The sequence below is a fragment of the Gobius niger genome (assembly GCF_951799975.1).
Source record: "Gobius niger genome assembly, chromosome: 3".
Classification (NCBI taxonomy): Eukaryota; Metazoa; Chordata; class Actinopteri; order Gobiiformes; family Gobiidae; genus Gobius; species Gobius niger.
The window spans coordinates 67899-90403 of record NC_136854.1 but is presented as its reverse complement, the minus strand read 5'-3'; the positions used below and the strand labels follow the sequence as shown (position 1 = coordinate 90403).

The 22505-nt window shown below is 37.6% G+C and overlaps 1 protein-coding gene across 1 annotated transcript in view; it reads left to right on the top strand.

The window, feature by feature from the left end:
- LOC306960537 (calcineurin subunit B type 1-like) overlaps positions 1-22008 on the top strand; it is a gene marked incomplete at both ends in the record, with an annotated part of 28008 nt that extends 6000 nt beyond the window's left edge. The window contains 4 exons of the mRNA XM_079552970.1: positions 17489-17651; positions 17743-17802; positions 19823-20007; positions 21961-22008. Coding sequence (XP_079409096.1) covers positions 17489-17651; positions 17743-17802; positions 19823-20007; positions 21961-22008 — 456 coding nt within the window. The remainder of the gene's footprint in view (positions 1-17488; positions 17652-17742; positions 17803-19822; positions 20008-21960) is intronic.
- Positions 22009-22505: the final 497 nt, after the last annotated feature.

The following is a 22505-nucleotide window of genomic DNA, read 5'->3' as shown; positions in this document are numbered from 1 at the left end:
GTCAAAAGAGGTTAACTGAGGTCAACTGCAGTCGATTGGGTTGATTGGGTTCAACAGTGTCAAAAAGCTACGTACCATATGACAGCACAGTGTTTTCTTTACTAATTTCCCTACGAGGACAATAAAGTTTACAAACAAACAAACTCCCTGAGAGGGATATTTTCTAAGTGTTGTGGAAATATGTGTCTTCTTTCAGTTTTCTAAATATAATATGTTCTTAGCTAAAAGTGAAATAACAGGTGTTTCTTTGCTATCTCCTGTGACCTCCTGTTGACCTAAGTTGGCCTTCTCCTGCTGACCTTAGTGACCATGAAATAAAGTTAGATTGCAGTTGTCCACTTGTTGTATGCATGGCATCTGTTTAAGGACATCTATTTTGGTGTCCTGGTTAGAATGATCTGTTTTAGACCAAATAAGGCAGCTTCTGTGGTATATAAGCTAACTGCTTTGTTAAACCTGCAGACTCTCTGCGACTGTCTTCACGTTGTCATCTTGTGCTAATAAAGGCTCTAAGAACTACTTTGCTTTAGTATTTTTCTTAGCATTTTTGTTAGCCACAACATCCACAATTTGGTGCATTGGCCGGGGAAACAACAACAACAAATTGAAATCTTTTTCGAAAAGACCCATAACGATTGATTTCAGGCCTGACAAGTGACACCATCGCAGGGAGTCTCCGTAGAGCCTTTTCGACCTTTATTCAAAAGAGAGAGCTCTCCTTTAACAGGTAATGCAGAAACCTTTTTTTACAGAATATCTGCCAATTGGATTAATCTAAAATAGTTTTTGAATGATTGGCCGTGCTCTATGTTTTTGTGTTTGTTTTGTTTTTGTTAGTTTATTTATGGAAACAGTATATTTTAAAGGAAATAAGTTAAATGCGCAGTGAAATAAGTGATGTGTTGAAATAAGGATCCAGAGGGCATATGAAATGCTGCTCATGTTATGGTAGGCCTACAGGTGTTTTGATTATGTTGAGACGTTTTTTACGCTTTTTTCGTGAAAAATAAAGTAGATGTTTTTTACGCTTTTTTCATTAAAACTAAAAGTAGACTTTCTCGTTTTTTACGCTTTTTTCGTCAAAAAAAGTAGATGTAAAAAGTAGATGAAAAAAGCGTAAAAAACGAGAAAGTTAAAAATAAAGTAGACATTTTAAAAAAATGTTGTTAGGGTCTTTCTCTCACACGAACTGGACATTACAGACAACCACACTATTTCCTTTAAATTTTGTGGGCATTCATTTTTTTTGTCGCGCTTTTTTTGGTAAAACAAGGTAGACATTTCACGTTTTACGCTTTTTAGTAAAAAAGTAGCCATTTCACGTTTTTTACGCTTTTTTCGTCAAAATAAAGTAGACACTTAGAAAATCCGACGTTATGACGGTACTTTAATTTATATTTAGTGAACTAAACTATTATATTTTATATTATGTGGGGAAATTGGTTTGCCCGCAATGACAACCAGATAGTATAAACTTGTTTTATAAGTTTCTGGGATAACAAAACTAAGAAAAAAGAAAACAACAGAAAAATGTAAGTAGTGCACGTTTTTATCCTTTTTACGAAAGAAAAAAAGTGGGAGTTATAAGGAAACTAAGAAGGGTTTTCTAAAATGTGGGGAAATTGATATTTTAGTACAAGGACTTGTATGTCTTGTCTCTTTGTCTATTTGTCTTTGTCTTGTCCTGTCTTGTTTTAGTCTTGAGCTATTGTTGCTTTTTGTATTTTTTTGTTTTGTTTTATTCAATATCTACTGTGACTGTGTCGGTGTTTGAGGTGAATTAATGGAATTTTATGTTTAGTTAGTTTTAATGCGTTCTGAAAAACGTAGAATAGAGAAAGTATAAAAATGTAGAAGTGTGTAAAAAAACTATATATGTATTAATGATATAAGGAAAGCTAGCTAGAAAAAGTGGGAAAATACAAAAATAAACTGGAAACTGTTGTAGTCACGAAGCCATTGCGAATGACTGTGGAATTCACAGTGTAAATGTTGAAAATGATTTACTTGCTGAACTGCTGAAATTGCAGAAGCTGCAGAAATGGATTAAGTCCTATTCTCTCAAACATACGCATAAGTGATAACTTGTGTAACTAGCCTATAGTTGCGTAAATTACTGAAATTATATTAAGGCTGTGAAATTGGCAGAAAATCTGAAAAAAAACAAAAAAACAATGGAGAATCAGCAATTTCCTGAGTATCTCCTATTTTATTAGGGCTGTGTGTTGTGCTTTGTTTGTTTTTCCCCCTGGCCTGATTCTCTATTTTCTCCCCTTGAGCTGAGAGATATTCTTAACTCCGCCCCGTTCCTTTTGTTCAGGGTCGTCAATCACAGCAGAGCTTGAGGCTGTAAAACACTGTTGAAAACTTCCTAGCTTACTATCAAGTTTGTAAGAGTAGATAAGGCATATTTAAAAACAGAAACAACAATTCTAGATAATTGAGTAATGTATCTAAAAATAAATGGACTCTGAGTAGTTTTAAGATCAGCAACCTCTTGTAAGTCTATCATCAATCAAATTAGCTGCACTGGTAATTGACAAATCATTTATCCAAGCGAAATTGAGATTTTATTTTTGGTCAAATCACATAGTCCTATTCATTTATTTTTTCATGTTTTATTTATCTCAGGCAGTGGCACAGAAAGCACAGTATATAGTATGTAAATGTGATGATCCATTTCTACTTGAAATGTATTTCTTATTTACATAATATGTGCATGTGTTTGGCTTTAATAATAGTATATTGACTTCTAGTATAGAACAAAGTACAGTTTATCTATTTTTAAACCAAAGAGATTGGCCGTTTTCCCCTTACCAAATTATCATTAAGTGTGATGCCTAAATTTGCTAGCAACTGAAATAAAGGAGTAAAAAAGAAAATGGGGAAAGATGATAGAGAAATGACTGGATACTGGATCTTCTTTCTCTTAGTTGGGAGTTTTTGGGATTATACATTTCTTGTAAATTAGATGCATAATTTAATTGTAAATGTGCCATAATGTCTTGCATTTGGACTTGATGAAATTATAATGTTGATATTAAGTGTCAAATGTTAAGCAAACAAGCCTAAAATTTAAATGAATGGGAAATTGTTATTGTCTACCCATATGTAAGTGACACACATTTTAATTCTGAAGAAATGTTTTGAATGACTGGCTGTTAGAGTGACCACTTGTTCCTGGTGACCACAGCTGTTTAGACCTTTGTCTGTCTGTGCTGCATATTTTGATAAATGTCCCATTTTTAAAGTCAGTTTTATGTAGAGGATGACAAATTGTCCACTACTTGTTTGATTTGCTGAAAGAATTGTCCTAAAATTAAGGTCTTAAATGTCACTAAAAGAATTACAATTGTTTGAAGTCTGTCTTAAATCTGTAGTTTATGACCCCTTAGTCATGAATTCATAAAAATAGATTAACTTTTAGCGTCTACTTTGTTCAGCTTGCATAATAATTTTACCCAAATTGTTAAATACCTAAATATGACTCCATACATGTGCTTAATTTACTGTTCTCAATTTTTAGTCCTAAATACATGGATGGATAAAGAGCAAAAACAAATAAGTTAGTGACTCTTGGCTAAAATAGTAAAAGAAAAAACTTGAGCCTGAACTTCTCATGTCTTCCATTAGTCCCATTTTCACTATTGACATGTCAGGTGTATGAAATATTAGGAGGCAATTTTGCTTTATATAAGTTGTCATTTGAGAAGGTGTAGGCCACACCATTCTCTGTAGTTAAGCTTTTTCATAACCATTAGTTTAAGTTTTGCCCAGGTGTGACTGGTTGTCTCATTTTCGCTTTTCTTTTGTTTTGGGTTTAGTTGTGGAATTTCTTGGCCATTAGTTTGGACGTGGGATCTGCTTCTACGGCTACATAGTAGTTGGCCAGTGAACATGTCTTTTTGTTGATTTTGGCTGGCGCATCTGGGCCATCTTTAATTTGATACTTTGCTTATTTTTCTTTTCACTTTTTTGACCATGGGAACATTTTTATTGAATTTTTATGTTAAACTAATTGCTACTAATTACATTTAAGATCTAAAAAGAAGAAATGTAAAAAAATACAAGAAATTAGTAATAATTAATAAGAAACTTTTTGACCTTTTTAATTTGGAAAATCCCACTGAAATTAAACATTTTATTCATGTTTTAACATAAGCCTAAATAGTCAGCATAAACATAGACTGTGTTGTAATATTGATTCACCTGATAATTGTGTTGTGCATTAACCTCTGTTTATTTTTGAGTTTAGTAACTATCTGACTCAACTGGATGAGATGAAGAGAAAAAACTAACCAAATGCATTTTAGATAAACTGTAGGACAAACGACAACAATGTCCCAATTCACCATGCTAAAATATAGAAGAGAGTTTTTGTAGAAAGTATGAACCTACACCTAAAGGACAATGGAAGAAAAATATGGACTATCACTAAGGGCAGGTCATGTATAAAGCCTCTGTTATGACTGCCTGAAAGAAAACAAAAAATAGCTTAAATAATTGGAGAATGAGAACATGTCAATTGTACTAGTTGCACAGTTGCTTGAAAGGAACCATAAGCAAATGACAAAGCCTTGATGACATCCCTGACAAATGACTCAGCTGACAAATCTCCTCAATATGAGGGAGTTCCTGTTTTACCCCTTGTATCTTGAGTATCCTTTCCTAGACCATCCTCAGATGACACCCAAAGCGGCAGTAACAACAATAAAGTCACGCAATAAAGTCAACAAGGACTAAGCACTAAGCATGTTTACCCATGGAGAATGACGTAAAATCATCAAATGGCATACCAGCCATTCACTTTTGAGGAAGTGGAGTTCTTGGGAAGTCTTACTATTACAACAGAAGACTGAAACTAAATGTGAGAACAGACTTGCTGACAACGCTTTTTACAGATCCAGATATGACTTTATTCTGTGACGGCTGGTCTTACTGAGCACAAGATGGACATATCATAACATCCTTATATGCAGTGGTCAACAGTTATTTCTTGATCAACTTCAAAGTGCTGGAAGCTCAACAACTGACTCATGTATTGGCTCAGTTTGCTGCAATAACAGCTGCTTTACAACTTTATGAAGCCACTCTGATTCAGCATAATGCTGTTATACTGGTCATCGCCGGCTGGATTAGAAATTACTTTAAACTTGGAGATAGATCTTCAATCAAGCATGAAGAACTGAGCAGACAACTTATTGAGGTTGTCCAGTCATCTAGATCAGCTGTCAAGAAGTTCAATTCTGTGTCTCAAAGGAATTACTTTGTAGATGGAGACTCAGAAACGGCACCACGACAACCATGCCTATGTGAGTAGTCAACAAACTCACTGAAGTCTTCACAGACATTCTTAACACATCTCTGCAGAAGGTTGTGGTCCCAAGGTGTCTTAAAGCAACGACCATAATTCCAGTGCCAAAGAAGTCACCACCCCGCTTTAAGGACTACCGCACAATAGCACTCACTCCAGTTCTTATTAAGTCTGATCTTCCTGACACACTGGACCCAAACCAGTTTGCTTATCTGTCCAATCGCTTAACTGAAGATATAGCATCTTCAGTCTTTCATTGTACTTCATACAGCCCTCATTCACATTGAAACAAAGAACTAACGGCGCCAGTACTACCTCTTGGAGCCTCAAGTGCATCGCAAAAGCAGCGAAGAAGATCTGTCGCCTCTATAGTTAGGACATGTACTCCAAGTGTCTCACTGTAAAAATTGTCAGGGACCATAGGCAACCATCATGCAGTCTCTTCAAGGTAATGCCCTAAGGGAGGAGACTAAGAAATCTACGGGCCAGCTGACTGAAGAACAGTTTCATACACAAGGCCATTGGGAAGTTGTACTCCCTGACCTAACTCACATGCCTCTGCCCCACACTCACTCTGATGAAGGACCCTGGTCAACACAACCCACATCTGTGACTCCAATGGGAGGAGCCCAAAAGAAAAAGGGGGAGTAATGTTAATTTTGGTCAATTATTTTTTCAAATTTTGTTAAGTCTATATGTACTCACGATATGTTCTATTTTTGTGTTTTTAGCCCTATGGAATTTTGAAATTCATTGGACCCATTGGACACCATTGACTGCCAAGAAAGGACTCCGAACAAAGCTCACCAAATGCTACTGTCCTTGCTTTTCTTTAAGCTCAAATAATGTAACAGGTGCGACACAGAGCAAGAGCAAGTATAGGTTTGTACTCAACTGAGAAACAAAATACCTACTGTAATAAAGTAAATTTGATTATTTATCATCAAGGTTAAATAGACCTCAAGTCATAGTTTTGACTCTGTATTGACCCTGTAATGAATACTCTAGAAAATCTAAAAACATTTGACAGTGACACTTTGAATTTGACTAATTCACATGAAACTCCTTGAGTGGAATTTTAGACACTCCCTAAAAAATTAAGTCCAAGTTATCACACCACTTCCAATTTTTATATGTATCGTACACTGGAACAGATATAATGTTAACATACACCAATTAATGGTTAAACTTGCCCACTTGTACAGATGCAAATAAATTTATATTGCCCAATTTTCCACATTTGCTGCCATTCTGGGTGCACACGGAATCGGTTGCAGTTGTTGAAAAAGAGGCCAGAACTGAGACTTCATTTTGTCTCTGTAGAAGTAATGATGACTCTTTTTGATCAAAATAATGAAATGATAAGAAAACAAAAGTTAAGTGGTGTAATTTAGGTCTAAGACATGAATATCACTCATGAATTGAGTGTAGATTACATCTGAATATTGTGGCTTTAGCTTGTTCTGTGTTCTGTGCTGGATTATAAAAAGTGTTCAATGGTGTCACAATGGTGTCATATTCAATGTATTGTATTGATCTTTGTCCCTATATAAGTAGTTTTGTGTTTTTGATAATGTTTTGCTTTGTGTGATCACATGTGTTTAAATGTGATCAAAGGGAGGAATTGTGGAAATATGTGTCTTCTTGCAGTTTTCTAAATATAATATGTTCTTAGCTAAAAGTGAAATAACAGGTGTTTCTTTGCTATCTCCTGTGACCTCCTGTTGACCTAAGTTGGCCTTCTCCTGCTGACCTTAGTGACCATGAAATAAAGTTAGATTGCAGTTGTCCACTTGTTGTATGCATGGCATCTGTTTAAGGACATCTATTTTGGTGTCCTGGTTAGAATGATCTGTTTTAGACCAAATAAGGCAGCTTCTGTGGTATATAAGCTAACTGCTTTGTCATCTTGTGCTAATAAAGGCTCTAAGAACTACTTTGCTTTAGTATTTTTCTTAGCATTTTTGTTAGCCACAACATCCACAGTGTGACATTTGTCAATTGCAAAACAAATATTTTCCTCATATTCTACACAGAAATGGTCACCAAATGAAGCACCATGGACAGATTCATGGGTAAATATTTGCTCTGTATAAAGCTTTCAGTGTGTACCGTCAGAATGTGGGAATTAAACGACCAATGTAATATAATAGCTTTTCTTTGGGCCAGTGTTTAGAATGATCTTATTGTGGGATTTGAACTCAGGACCTCCCGTACCAAATCCCACAGCCATGACCACTAGACCATGAGGAAGGCTCTCATACTGCACGTGTATGAACTAGACAACCTAAAATATAGTGATGTTTTCAGTCAAAGCAATGCCCAGGGAGTTCATCAATTTGATTATGATCCGTTTTAATTATAAACTTGATATTTACATCAATTATGTCGATGAACAAGTTTTAGCATCATTGACTCCAGGGTGCACTGAAATCTCCATATATTGGTAACTAGTGTGTCCGATTTTTAACCAAATTTAGGGAATTTCCCTATATTTAAAAATGTACATTTGGCACCCACAGAATGGAGAAATGACTGTTCCCATTTGTCAATTACAACAAATACGGTTTTCGTACATTCAGCACATGATGTTTCCATCGACGCGGGGTGCACTGCCTATGACCCTGTAGTCTCTGAGTGAATAGGCATCGCCCTCAGTGACACCAGGGTCAAGCTTTGAGCACACAACTCCAGCCCCAGAGACCTCCCCCCCCAAAGAGCTCTCTGAAGTGCATCAAACTCACCCACAGACCCAGGAAGGACCGTGAGGAATAGACATTTTTAGACCAATGACGATTTGCCGCCGTCGCAGAACGAAACGTGAGCCGAGAAGCACTCTGATAATGGTAAAGGAGCAATCGGGGACGGTTTGGGACAAAAGTATTTTTAAGCAAATTCCCAGAGGCAGGCGACTCCGGATTGCCGTCAGATAAGACCTAATCGAATCCTGAGCCGATCAGAAAATAATTTCCCTTGTCAATATCAGGCCTTTATTTAACCAGGAGCGTCCCATTAAGATTAAAAAAACTCAAGGGAGTCCGGGCCAAGAGGCAGCAAGCGATTCAAAATCAGAATTAGATACACTTTGAAAGACATATCCCTTCTCTCTCGCTCTGTTGACCGGGGGAAGCCTGGATGTATTTGCACAAAAATGTACATTTGGGCATCCAGCTAAAGATGAACTGAATGGAAAATTGTGTCACACCACTTTTTGGGTTGAAAAAGGGTTCAAATTAAGGATTTGGTTATTAAGGTTTCATTGGGTAGAATCACTGTGGGAAACCGATGTTGCAGTGAAAATGTGGTGTAAAAGGAACACTCGTCTGAGAACTGGGTGGGACAAAAGTTACAATTTTAACTCAGTTCCCTAACAAATTAACTTGGATTTAAGCTAGTAAAAAAGAAAACACCCAGGTGTCAAGAGTATCATGGCCAGAGTACCAGGGTCACTGTCACACTTGGAAACTTTACTCAGATTTAAAATGTCACAAAACCACCTCCCTGTCCATAACATTCACAATAACATTCATACCTTTGTTATGTTTGGCTACAGCGCTGGGAAAGGCGCCGCGTCATCTGTCCCGGGGCTTATGGGAAATGTAGTTCGAACCTCTTTAATACAATCTATCGGCGGTTATAATGTAAGTTAAAATCATGTGGATCGGCCCAGTAACAAAAGCAGCTCAGAAAGGTTCAAAGACACATTCTGACCTGCTCCATCTCAGTGTTAAACTATGGGCTCTCAGTCATCCAGGCCTGTTTCTGCTGCTGCTTTTTTGCTTCTATGTTGTAAATGTATCAAACATTAAACTGTAGTGTCTAAATAATGACCCTTCATCCACTCTGGAGGATCACAGTCCAATATCTTTACAACAAACACGGCAGTAAAACCATCAGAGTTTATGGTTTTATTCAAGTTTATCTGAGGTGACAGTTGGAACGGCAGAGACTGGAGACTCAGCACGAGGTCACAGTGACGCGTCTCAAATCAACAAAGTCATGGGAAACATAAACCACAGCTAGAAGTGGCTTTGTCTAAAATATAGAAACCACTTGAGCACTAAGTAACTGTTTGAGACACATTCTGCCTGAATAAAAGGTTTTCTCTGTACTCACGGTGGAATGTGGAGAGTTGATGATTCCTCTTAAAGTGACTCCAGTACAGTAATCATAAGGGATTACCAGGATAATGAAGTGGACGTCACTCTTTGCCTGGAGCTGTGGGGCTCCTCTCTCCTCTGGGTCCGTCCCGTTCGTGGATCTGTAAAGACGTGTTGAACCTGTCGGACCAGGAGCAAAGAGCAGCTCCGCCTCAGGTGACGCTGCATCAATAAAAGGAGGAAAATCAATGAGTGATAGATCAGGTCTCTTTACCTACAGCACCTTCATAATGTTCTTTCATTTAAAGCAAAAACACATATTTAACTTTTTTAGGTGCATTTGGATACTAGATTGAGATTCCTACACCTTTAAACAGTTTAAAGCCCAGATGATGATGTCATGACCTCTGAAGCTCAGGTCTGGTTCCTCCTTGGGTGTGATTTCCAGACTCTTGAAGGTTCAGGTTCATTGGTTAAAACAATGATGTAAATGTCCAATCATCACAGAGATCAGAAAGAAGGCGGGTTCTGTGTCAGAGATGAACGTGCGGTGTCTGAAATGTGAAGATCAATGCTGTATCATGCTGTGGGGCTTTTTTGGGGGAGGGGCTGGTGCACTTCACTAAATCGACGACATCATGAAGAAAGAACTCTCTCTATGTGAAAAAATTGGAGCAACATCTCCAGAGCAGGAAGTTAAAGCTCGGGGCAGATGGGTCTGAAAATGAACAATGACCCAAAGCCAAACTGTTACAACGTGGCTTCAGGAAAACAAAGTCCATGTTTTGATCATCACAAAGTCCTGATCTCAGTCCAGATTAAACATATTGGCAGAGCGGAAAAGGCATAGGCACACAAGGCGGCCTACAAATATGTCTTTTCATATAGTGTATGTAAACATCTGGTTCCCACTGTATATTATCAGGTAATGTGAACAAGTACCATGGACAGTGGCTCTTTACAACAGATGCTGTATTTATTTTGGTTTCTTAACAAACATTTGCTTAACAAACTTTATTTGTTTCTAACTTTAGTTCATTATCTGTTGGTTTTGCTTTAGTCCATGTTTAATTTAGCTCAGCCTTGCCTCTGCCTCACACCCAACCTGGCCTCTCCCTTGTGCTGGCAAGAAAAGTGAAAGCATAATAAAAGTGTCAAATCCATTTTTGAACTGGCAACCTCCTCCACCAAAGACCAGCGCACTATCACTGAGCTGTAACTCCATATTAATATGGGGCTGATGTGGGCTACTGTTCTCTAAATTACCTTGGAGAAATGTCTTTCTCAGCACGCCACAGGAGGAGAGAGGTCATTTCAGGTCATGTCGCCCTCATACATTTTTTCGTTTTCGACGTATTCCCCAGTGTTTGCCTCAGTGGTTTCCCTACTATCTCCCCATTTCTTTCTCTTAAGTTCTGCATATTGTGAAAGTCTTTGTTCCCTGTTTTTCATGAGGGTGGGACCATAGTTTGCCGATGCATGTTCTTCCCAGTAGGCGCCAAGTTAAACCAAAAAAAAAGGAAAAAAAAGAGGCAAGGTTAGAATTGATCCCGCCGTCCCATGGTTGGGAACCCAACGCTCTATCTATGATGCTGCACAGGTATAGGATATGTGACAGCCGAACTGACAAATATCTTACCTACGGTCCTACGGTCATGTGTTTCAGGCTCGGACGATGTGTGCAGCGGCCCATCTAAAAGGAGAAAGCATTAGAAAAGTGTCAAGGCAGTGTTTTGACTACCAACTGCTTTCACCTGAGACGACCACGCTATCACTGAGAGCTGAAAGTCCAGACAAACATGGGCCTGATGAGAGCGAGGCTTCTCTAAATTCCCAGAAATGTGGTCCCAGCAGAAAGACAAACAACAATACAAAGATAAATTTGTCTTGGCCAGGACGAACACGAAAAGACCCGGAGCAGAACATGAAGACTGAATTTACTCACAAATGGACACTGGAGGCAAAAAAATATAACTGAGTGAACAAAGGTCAGTACATGAAAAAAACATTCCTTAGTCATGACCAAACATGACAGAATAAGCTGAGTGAGTCACATCTGTCCCACAGCAACATCTGTCCCACAGCAACATCTGAGTGAGTCACATCTGTCCCACAGCAGCGTCTGAGTGAGTCACATCTGTTCCACAGCCACATCTTTTTGTCCATTTTTTGTCCATTTTTTGTCCATTTTTTGTCATTTTTTGTCATTTTTGGTCATTTTTTTGTTCATTTTTTTGTCATTTTTTTGTCATTTTTTTGTTCATTTTTTTGTTCATTTTTTAGTCATTTTTTTGTCATATTTGTCATTTTTTTGTCCATTTTTTGTCATTTTTTGTCATTTTTTGTCACTTTTTAGTCATTTTTTGGTCATTTTTTGTCAATTTTTTAGTCTTTTTTTGTCATTTTTTGTCAATTTTTTCTCACTTTTTTCACATTTTCGTCCTTGTTTTCATCTTCATTTTTGTTGCTGTTTTTACACCTTTTTAAGGAAGCTTTAAGATTTGGGTAAAACCGAACTGGAGTTTAGCTTTTAATAAGTTCAGAAACTGCAGATTGATTTGTGTTTTATCCACAGTTGGAGGAGAGTGGGTTATGGGAGAAAGACTGTTTGGATTTCAATGATTCTTTAACCTCTTAACTCCCGCCTGAACCGAGAGCATTTTCTCCAGTTCAGCTTTACCCAAATCCTGTCGGCCAGTGTAACGCCTCATTTGAAAGACCTACAAAACTAAATTGATCTTTTTCCTCACATCAGATTTTTTTTCATCACTTTTTTGTTGGGCAGTCGACTGACTTTTTCGTCAAATTTCTCTATTTTTGTTTTTGTCAATTTTTTAGTCACTTTTTCATCCGTTTTTTTCTCAATTTATCGTCAAATTTTTCTCACTTCTTTGTCAAATTTTTGTCAATTTTTTGTCAATTTTTTGTCATTTTTTGTCAATTTTTTTGTCACTTTTTTCACATTTTCATCCTTGTTTTCATCTTCATTTTTGTTGCTGTTTTTACACCTTTTTCAGGAAGCTTTAAGATTTGGGTAAAGCCGAACTGGGGTTTGGAGTTTGGAGTTTGGGCAGTCGTCTAATTTTTGTCAAATTTTCGTGACTTTTTTCTATAATTTTTTCGTCCAATTTTTCATATTTTTTTAATCATTTTTTGTATTTTTTTTGTCAATTTTTGTCCATTTTTGTCCATTTTTTTTTCACTTTTTGTCATTTTTTTGAACTGGAGTTTGGCTTTTAATAAGTTCAGAAACTGCAGATTAGTTTGTGTTTCATCCACAGTTGGAGGAGAGTTGGTTAAATGTGTATCTGCAGCGGCTCCACCTGAAGTTCTGACCTCCTCAGTCCAGACCAACCACGCTGAGGCAGAGGCAGAACCCCCCGGTCCAGGCGAGGACTTAACCCTCGGGTCTGTGGCTTAGTCCTGGGCGGGCGTTATTTTTAACGAGCTGCGTCACTGATGAGGGATTAGTCTGGTCACATGACGGCGGCTTAAAGAGCCCAGTCCAGAGGAAACATCTCAGAGCTCCAAGATGTCCAACAGCAACAACATCCCGAGGACTCCAGGTTTGAACCACACTCTCAGTAGAGTCCGGTCCCGGTCCTGGTCCTGGTCCTGGTCCTGGTCCCGGTCCCGGTCCCGGTCCCGGTCCCGGTCCCGGTCCCGGTCCCGGTCCCGGTCCTTGTCCTGGTCCTGGAGCGGTTCTGTAGCTCAGAGGAAGAAAAGCTTTGTAGATGAAGACGTAAAGATCTGAAACGACCTCTTTCCAAAACTCACACGTTTGTATTTTATGTTTTAACTGTGAAAAGTACCCTGCTAAAAACAAGCTAAGCTAATGCTAAGAATTCTTATTTCAAGAAAGAAACACTAAATATAAGCAAATAAAAAGCTACAATTAAGCAAAATGTCCTCAGAAAATGGAATAATTTAAGGAAAACTTTCGCATTAAGTGAAAAATTGTGGGTATTTTACTTAAATGTTGCTTGATTTAAGTAAAATGTTCTAAATTACTCACATTTTTGTAACCCAAATCTCAAAGCTTCCTGAAAAAGGTGTAAAAACAGCAACAAAACTGAGACGAAAACAAGGATGAAAATGTGAAAAAAGTGAGAAAAAATGGACGAAAAAGTTACAAATTTTTTTTAAAAAATGTGCAATAATCTGACAAAAAAGTGAGAAAAATTTGACGATAAATTGAGAAAAATTTGACGAAAAAGTGACAAAAAAATTACAAAAATTGACAAAAAATGGACAAAAAAGTGAGAAAAAATGTACAAAAAAATTACAAAAAAATTACAAAAATGGACAAAAAAGTTAGAAAAATTTGACGATAAATTGACAAAAAAAAATTGAAAAATTGCCGAAAAAGTCACGAAAATTTGGCAAAAATGAGACGTCTGCCCAACAAAAAAAGTGATGAAAAAAAATCTGACGTGAGGAAAAAGATCAATTTAGTTTTGTAGGTCTTAGCTTTCAAATGAGGCGTTACACTGGCCTACAGGATTTGGGTAAAGCTGAACTGGAGAAAATGCTCTCGGTTCAGGCGGGAGTTAAGAGGTTAAAGAATCATTGAAATCAGTCTCACTCCCCTAACCAACTCTCCTCCAACTGTGGATAAAACACAAATTAATCTGCAGTTTCTGAACTTATCAAAAGCTAAACTCCAGTCCGGCTTTACCCAAATCTTAAAGCTTCCTGAAAAAGGTGTAAAAACAGCAACAAAACTGAGACGAAAACAAGGATGAAAATGTGACAAAAAAGTGACAAAAAATTACAAATAAATGACCAAAAAATGACAAAAAAATGACAACAAAATCACACAAAAAATCACACAAAAAATTGACAAAAAATTGACAAAAAATGACAAAAAGTGACAAAAAAATGGACAAAAAGCGACAAAAAAACGACGAAAAAGTGACCAAAAAAATACAAAAAATGGAGCCAATGCTTCATATTTACTTTTTGTAGTGTAGTTTTGTTGCACTGCAAAGAGTGCTCTACTAATAACGAGAAAAAAAATCTTAACATAAGATATTTTGTCTTGTTTTAAGGAAAAGATTCTGCCAATGGGGTCAGTGTTTTCTTCTCGCTTTTTTCTTCTTATTTATAGAATATTTTTCTTATCACAAAACAAGAAAGAAACACTAAATATAAGCAAATAAAAAGCTAGAATTAAGCAAAATGTCCTCAGAAAATGGAATAATTTAAGGAAAACATTCTTATTTAATGAAAATTGGTGGATATTTTACTTAAATGTTTCTTGATTTAAGTCAAATGTTCTAAATTAAACACATTTTTGAGCAAAATGTTCTTAATAAATACTAATATTTAAGGAAAGTATCGCCCCGGGACCCGTCTCCATGATGTGGAGCCAGGCTGATGGTCAGAATATTCACCTATTGTACATGTTTTTAGTGGTAGACACGGGGAGAACATGCTCCACACAGAAAGGCCCCGTCCTGGTGGGAATCGAACCCGGGACCTTCGAGCTGTGAAGCTGAGGCTCTTGATTTAAGTGAAATGTTCTAAATTACACACATTTTTTCGCATTTTTTTGTCAAATTCTTGTCACTTTTTTGTCAATTTTTCGTCATTTTTTTTTTACTTTTTTGTCAAATTTTTGTCCATTTTTGAGTTGTTGTGATCTTATTTTGTCTTAAAATAAAAAAAAAATGTTCTTTGTCTAAAGCTGAAGAAGATTCAATTCAAAAAGAAAAATTATCATGTTTTTTAGCAAATTTATCTGAACAAGAAATGGCCAGATTTTATTTCCTAAAATAAGAAAACTTTGCTCAGTGAAACATTATTACTTTTTAGGGAAAACATAAGAACTTATTTAAGACATTTTTCACTTGCTCAGAATCCACTTTTTGCAGTGTGACTGTGACCATTTCAATATTTACAGATTTACTCAAAGAAAAACTAAACCAAAATCCCTCCATGGAGCTAATGTGTCACAAACTAAAGCTTTTAAACCTGACTCTGAACGTGTTTATTTATCAGAACATTTCAAGACGATTCAACAAAAACACACAGAGAAATAATCCACACAAACATCTGGATACGTGATTCTATTACTTTGAGCTTCAGCCTCAGCGTGTTTAGTCCTGACTCTGGAACCACCAACTCTAAAAGCCTCTCACAGCCTATAGGCCTCATTTGAAAGCTAAGACCTAAGACGAAAGCTGGGATTGTAGCTCTTTTTGTCACATTTCCTCGTTTTTTGTTGCGTTTTTGTTGATTTTCCTTCACGTTTTTTTTCGTCAATTTTGTGTCATTTTTCCGTCCATTTTTTATCAATTTTTCGTCAAATTTTTTGTAAATTTTTGTCATTTTTTTGTGCATTTTTTGTCACTTTTTCATCAAATTATTCGCATTTTTTTTGTCAAATTCTTGTCACTTTTTCGTCTATTTTTTCTCAATTTTTCGTTTATTTTTTCTCAATTTTTCGTCTATTTTTTCTCACTTTTTTGTCAAATTTTTGTCCATTTTTGTCATTTTTTGGTACATTTTTTGTCACTTTTTCATCAAATTTTCGTCAAATTTTTGTCATTTAATAGTCAAGTTTTTGTAATATTTTTTAATTTTTTTGTAAATTTTCTGTCACTTTTTCGTCAAATTATTCACATTTTTTTGTCAAATTCTTGTCACTTTTTCGTCCATTTTTTATCAATTTATGTTAAAAAAAAATTCACTTTTTTGTCAATTTTTTGTAATTGTTTTGTCCATTTTTTATCAATTTTTCGTCAAATTATTGTCCAATTTTATCATTTTTATTTTACATTTTTGGTCACTTTTTCGTTTTTGTTGATTTTCCTTCACATTTTTGCTGCTTCTTTGTTGTTTTGTGTCAGTCTTTTGTTGCATTTTCATCCTTGTTTTCGTCACTACTTTGACACTTTTTCCATAAATGGATTTGGATGAAGCCAAACTGGAGAAACTGCCTCGTATTCGTCAGGTTCATGAATTAGCACAAAAGCTAAATTACATCCATTTTCCTATAGCAGGTAGAAAAAAACACACACGAAAGACAAAAACACAACAGGACTAAGGGAAAAGTCCAGGAGAGGCAGGACTTCATTAATGGGACTGTTTGGATTCCAGTGATTCTTTAACCTCTTAACTCCCGCACTTTCTCCAGTTCAGCTTTACCCAAATCCTGTCGGCCAGTGTGACGCCTCATTGGAAAGACCTGCAAAACTAAATTTATCTTTTTTCTCACATCATCAAATTTTTTTTCATCACTTTTTTTGTTGGACAGTCGTCGCATTTTTGTCAAATTTTCTGGACTTTTTCGTAAAATTTTCGTAAAATTTTCGTAAAATTTTCGTAAAATTTTCGTAAAATTTTTCTCATTTTTTGGTAAATTTTCTGTCACTTTTTCGCCAAAATTATTAGCATTTTTTCTGTCAAATTCTTATCACTTTTTCGTCCATTTTTTCTCAATTTTTCGTCTATTTTTTCTCAATTTTTCGTCAATTTTGTCTCACTTTTTTGTCACTTTTTTGTCAAATTCCTGTCAATTTTTCGTCCATTTTTTGTCCAATTTTGTCATTTTTTTGTACATTTTTGGTCATTTTTTCGTCAAATTCTTATCATTTTTTCGTCTATTTTTTTTCAATTTTTCATCAATTTTTTCAATTTTTTTTGTCAATTTTTTTGTCATTTTTTCATCAAATTATTCACATTTTCTTGTAATTTTTTTGTCACTTTTTCGCAAATTTTTTCTCACTTTTATGCTTGTTTTCGTCTCAGTTTTGTTGCTATTTTCACACCTTTTTTCCAGAAGCTTTTGGATTGGGGTAAAGCTGGATAAAATGTGCTCGGTTCAGGTGGGAGTTAAGAGGTTAAAGGCCCTTTAAATGCCAGGAAGGTCCCACAGTTTCGTTTGTGCTCCGGCAAAGTGTTCCATAATGTTGCGCCTCTGATGACCTTAGTCCAGTTAGTGCCCCCTGCAGGCCCCCCCGGTCACTGCTCTGGGTCTGACTCCAGGATTGTTTGTTCTACATATTAAATCCGTTAAGAGTCCTTTTAGAACTTTACAAATGGTTGGTGGTTGTGGTTTGTTCCAGAGGTGCGGCGTCTGGACAAACGCTTTAAGAAGCTGGACCTGGACGACTCGGGCGAGCTGAGCGTGGAGGAGTTCATGTCTCTGCCTGAGCTCCAGCAGAACCCGCTGGTCCAGAGGGTCATCGACATCTTCGACAAAGACGGGAACGGCGAGGTGGACTTCAGCGGTGCGTCTGCGTGAACCTCCTCCTCCTCCTCCTCCTCATGCAGGGGTGTTTGTTCATGATCCGTGTTCGTTAATGATCCGTGTCTCCACAGAGTTCATGGAGGGCGTCCTGCAGTTCAGCGTCAAAGGAACCAAAGAGCAGAGGCTTCGCTGTGAGTCTGTGTCCCTGAACAAACACACTTTAAAGAACTGTGACTGCAGAGACGAGTGTGAGAAAGAGAAGGAGAAACTCAACCTTTTTTAATTCTTTATTTGAATTGGGACAGTGCACATTACACCCTGGTCTGGGTGATACTGGATTCTGATTGGCTGGTGCATTATTTTGGTGTAACCACACACGTAGTCCGGTAGTTAAATCACTGGGATGTCACTCCGCTGTGGCGTCGCCATAGCAACGCCTGACACAGCTGAATCAGATAAAGGCGTAATTAGTGACTGACAGGAACGTATGAGATGGATTTAGTGTTTGCTAAATGTTTGTAGAGGAGAGTGAGCAGCTAGGTTAGCTACTGTTAATAACATATGAGCTTTACATTTCTATTGGAAACGGTTAAGGCTATTCATCATTTTCAGACGCACATAAAATGATCCTGCATTGAAGCATCTTTGTCTGGATTAGTAAAGTCAAACATAAAAGTTTGAGTTGGGGGGGCCCAGGTGTGAGCGACTCCACCGCAGCTGTTTCCATAAACAGTTGAGCTCGTGCCGCATATCGGTGTTTCCTTCCAGGGAAAAGTGTTTCCGGGTTAGTCCTGTTGTGTTGTGATTCTGTGCTGATGTTGTGTCGTTGAGCCTGACTGAGATCCTCGTAATAGCTGCGGAGAATGACTCGCTCTGAGACCAGCCTTCAGTGACCGGCTAATAACCCACACAAAATAGTCCCGTAGTCTGGCAGATTTAGTGACTTTAGTCAATGAAAAACACATTTATTATAAATGTTAGGTTTGTGGGACCCTGGTATAAGCGGATTAAACAACGAGGAGCCGCGTTAGACGTTATAATGCAGGAGGAACAACACTGTGTCGGGCGTTAGAACCGTCTGATGCGGCTCCGAGGTCTTTAATCCTTACTTCACAGGTGTCAAACTCTGGCCATATTTGGCCCGCAATGTAATTATATTTGGCCCGCGAGGCTATACCAAATGACTACTCGAGCTGGCCCACCGGTTTTATACATTTTTTTTTCAGATTTTGCATATCTGGACTATGAAGTTATATATTGTATAGTAATAAGTGTTGCTTGTTCCATATTCAATGTTAAAGCAAATCTTGTTTGGGTCCATATTAAAAGGTTAATTTGTTCAATGGTGGCCCGCGACTTTGTTCAAGTTTTACATTGTGGCCCACTGTGTATTTGAGTTTGACACCCCTGGCTTACTTAATCAACATGTGTTTCTTCAACATGTAAATGTGCCGGAGTTTGCCATATAGGCTAATTTTCATCCGTCGTCCCATGGCAGGTTGATGTCATGACAGGACAAACTCAGGCACAAACATACAGAGAAAACACCATCACAGAGACAGAAAAAGACAGTGGATGATGAATGACAACATTAAATATGTAAAAAGTAGGTAAATTTCCACAGACAAAAGATCAGAAAGCGACAATACACAAAACACCACAATCTTCCACACAGCGAGACATGTATCAGTGGAGTGAAGAGGTGTCTCTGTGCACAACGAGTAAAAGCAAAAATCTTAAGAGGCAGGAAAATAAAATTCTCGGTGCAGACGTGCAACATAAAACATAAAACACAGAGTTTAGATTAAAATAAGCTACTACACGTTGAGCTGTAACGCTGTAGGGGCATAAAGAATATTAAATAAAATAATAAAACAGACGGCAGGATTGTTTTTACAGATGTGTAGTTATGCAAAGTGATAAAGTGAGAGCAGCTGATGTCGGTCATGAGTCTGATGGCGGAGGGGGAAAAGTGGTGGGATCTATAAACCGTAGCCTCCTGCCTGAGGGGAGGGGGGAATAGTCCGTGTCCAGGGTGAGAAGGGTCAGCAGTGATCTGACCTACATCTCTCCGGGTCATCATTTTTTACTCTGAGTTCAAACTGAGACACAGATCCATCTCCACCTGCAGCGTCTCACCTTCAGTCCACTGGTTTGCTGCTGATGTAAACGTCTGTTACAAAGAGCTAAAGTTTCCTCGTTGTGTCGCAGTCGCGTTCCGGATCTACGACCTGGACAACGACGGCTTCATCTCCAACGGCGAGCTCTTCCTCACGCTGAAGACCATGGTGGGAAAGAACCTGGAGGACGTCCAGCTGCAGCAGCTCGTCGACAAAACCATCCTGAGCGCCGACACGGACGGGGACGGGAGGGTGTCCTTCCAGGAGTTCTGCCAGGTCAGTCAGAGAGTCCTCCAGAGAGTCCTTCAGGAGTTCTGCCAGGTCAGTCAGAGAGTCCTTCAGGGTGTCCTCTAGAGAGTCCTCCAGAGTGTCCTTCAGGGTGTCCTACAGAGTGTCCTCCAGAGTGTCCTCTAGAGTGTCCTCCAGAGTGTCCTTCAGGAGTTCTGCCAGGTCAGTCAGAGAGTCCTTCAGGGTGTCCTTCCAGGAGTTCTGCCAGGTCAGTCAGAGAGTCCTTCAGAGTGTCCTCTAGAGTGTCCTTCCAGGAGTTCTGCCAGGTCAGTCAGAGAGTCCTTCAGAGTGTCCTCTAGAGTGTCCTTCCAGGAGTTCTGCCAGGTCAGTCAGAGAGTCCTTCAGGGTGTCCTTCCAGGAGTTCTGCCAGGTCAGTCAGAGAGTCCTTCAGAGTGTCCTCTAGAGTGTCCTTCCAGGAGTTCTGCCAGGTCAGTCAGAGAGTCCTTCAGGGTGTCCTTCCAGGAGTTCTGCCAGGTCAGTCAGAGAGTCCTTCAGAGTGTCCTCCAGAGCAGTGGTTCTCAACCATTCGGAGCCGCAACCCCCATTATAACAGTTCATTAGGATCGTGACCCCCACCCGGGTCAGACCATGGGAAAAACAGGGACAGGGACCCTTAACTCCCGCCTGAACCGAGCACATTTTCTCCAGTTTGGCTTTACCCCAATCCAAAAGCTTCTGGAAAAAAAGGTGTGAAAATAGCGACAAAACTGAGACGAAAACAATGATGGAAATGTGAGAAAAACGTGAGAAAACATTGATGAAAAAGTGACGAAAAATTGATGAAAAAGTGGAAAAAATGTGACAAAAAAATGACAAAAAAATGACAAAAAAATGACAAAAAAAATGACAAAAAAATGACAAAAAAATGACCAAAAAATGACCAAAAAATGACAAAAAAATGACAAAAAATGACAAAAAGATTAAAAAAAAATGACCAAAAAAATGACAGAAATGTGATTAAAAAAAATTACTGAAATGTGATAAAAAATTGACAAAAATAATTACAAAATGTGATAAAAAATTACAAAAAAATGACAAAAAAAATGACAAAAAATTGAAAAAAATTACAAAAAAATGACAAAAAAATGACAAAAAAAATACAAAAAAATTACAAAAATGTGATATAAAAAATGACAAAAAATGACAGAAATGTGATAAATATTTGACCCAAAAAAATACAAAAATGTGATAACAAAATTACAAAAAATTACAAAAAATTAAAAAAAATTAAAAAAAATTACAAAGAAATTACAAAAAAAATTACAAAAAATTACAAAAAATTACAAAAAATTACAAAGAAATTACAAAAAAATTACAAAACAATGACAAAAAAATTACAAAAAAATACAAACAAATTACAAAAAAATTACTAAAATGTGATTACAAAAATGACAAAAATGACCCAAAAAGATGACAAAAAAAATTACAAAAAAATTACAAAAATTTGTTAAAAAAATGACGAAAAAATGTGACAAAAAATGACACAAAATTATGAAAAAGTTACACAAATGAGTTGAAAACCCAAACAAAAAATGATGGAATAAAAATCTGCTGACGTGAGGAAAAAGATCGTCTGGGTTCAGTCGGGAGTTCAGAGGTTAAACTATATAACTCTTAAAAAACAAAGAAAAAACAATGGCTGAAACAAAAATGAATTAAATTTAGAACAAATAATGGCACCCTGGTAAAACAGCATGTCTGCTACGACACCATAATAATAATATTAAAATATATATTTTATCTAATATGCTCTGGCGACCCCCAAATTTGTCTCGCGACCCCCTAGTGGGTCCCGACCCCCAGGTTGAGAAGCCCTGCTCCAGAGTGTCCTCCAGGAGTTCTGCCAGGTGAATCAGATCATATACAAACACCTGTGTGAAAGCAAAGGCCCACAAAACTGACCGTAGCTCCTCTCCTGATGATGCTGTTTGTTTCCTGCAGGTGGTCGGAGGCCTGGACTTCCACAAAAACATGGTGCTGGACGTTTGAATCCGAGGAGGAACTTCCCCAACGTTTCTACAGAACCTTCACTTCTCCACAAACTCTCCATCGTTTCTACAGAACCTTCACTTCTCCACAAACTCCTCATCGTTTCTACAGAACCTTCACTTCTTCACAAACTCTCCATCGTTTCTACAGAACCTTCACTTCTTCACAAACTCTCCATCGTTTCTACAGAACCTTCACTTCTTCACAAACTCTCCATCGTTTCTACAGAACCTTCACTTCTTCACAAACTCTCCATCGTTTCTACAGAACCTTCACTTCTTCACAAACTCTCCATCGTTTCTACAGAACCTTCACTTCTCCACAAACTCTCCATCGTTTCTACTGAACCTTCACTTCTTCACAAACTCTCCATCGTTTCTACTGAACCTTCACTTCTTCACAAACTCTCCATTGTTTCTACAGAACCTTCACTTCTTCACAAACTCTCCATCGTTTCTACTGAACCTTCACTTCTTCACAAACTCTCCATTGTTTCT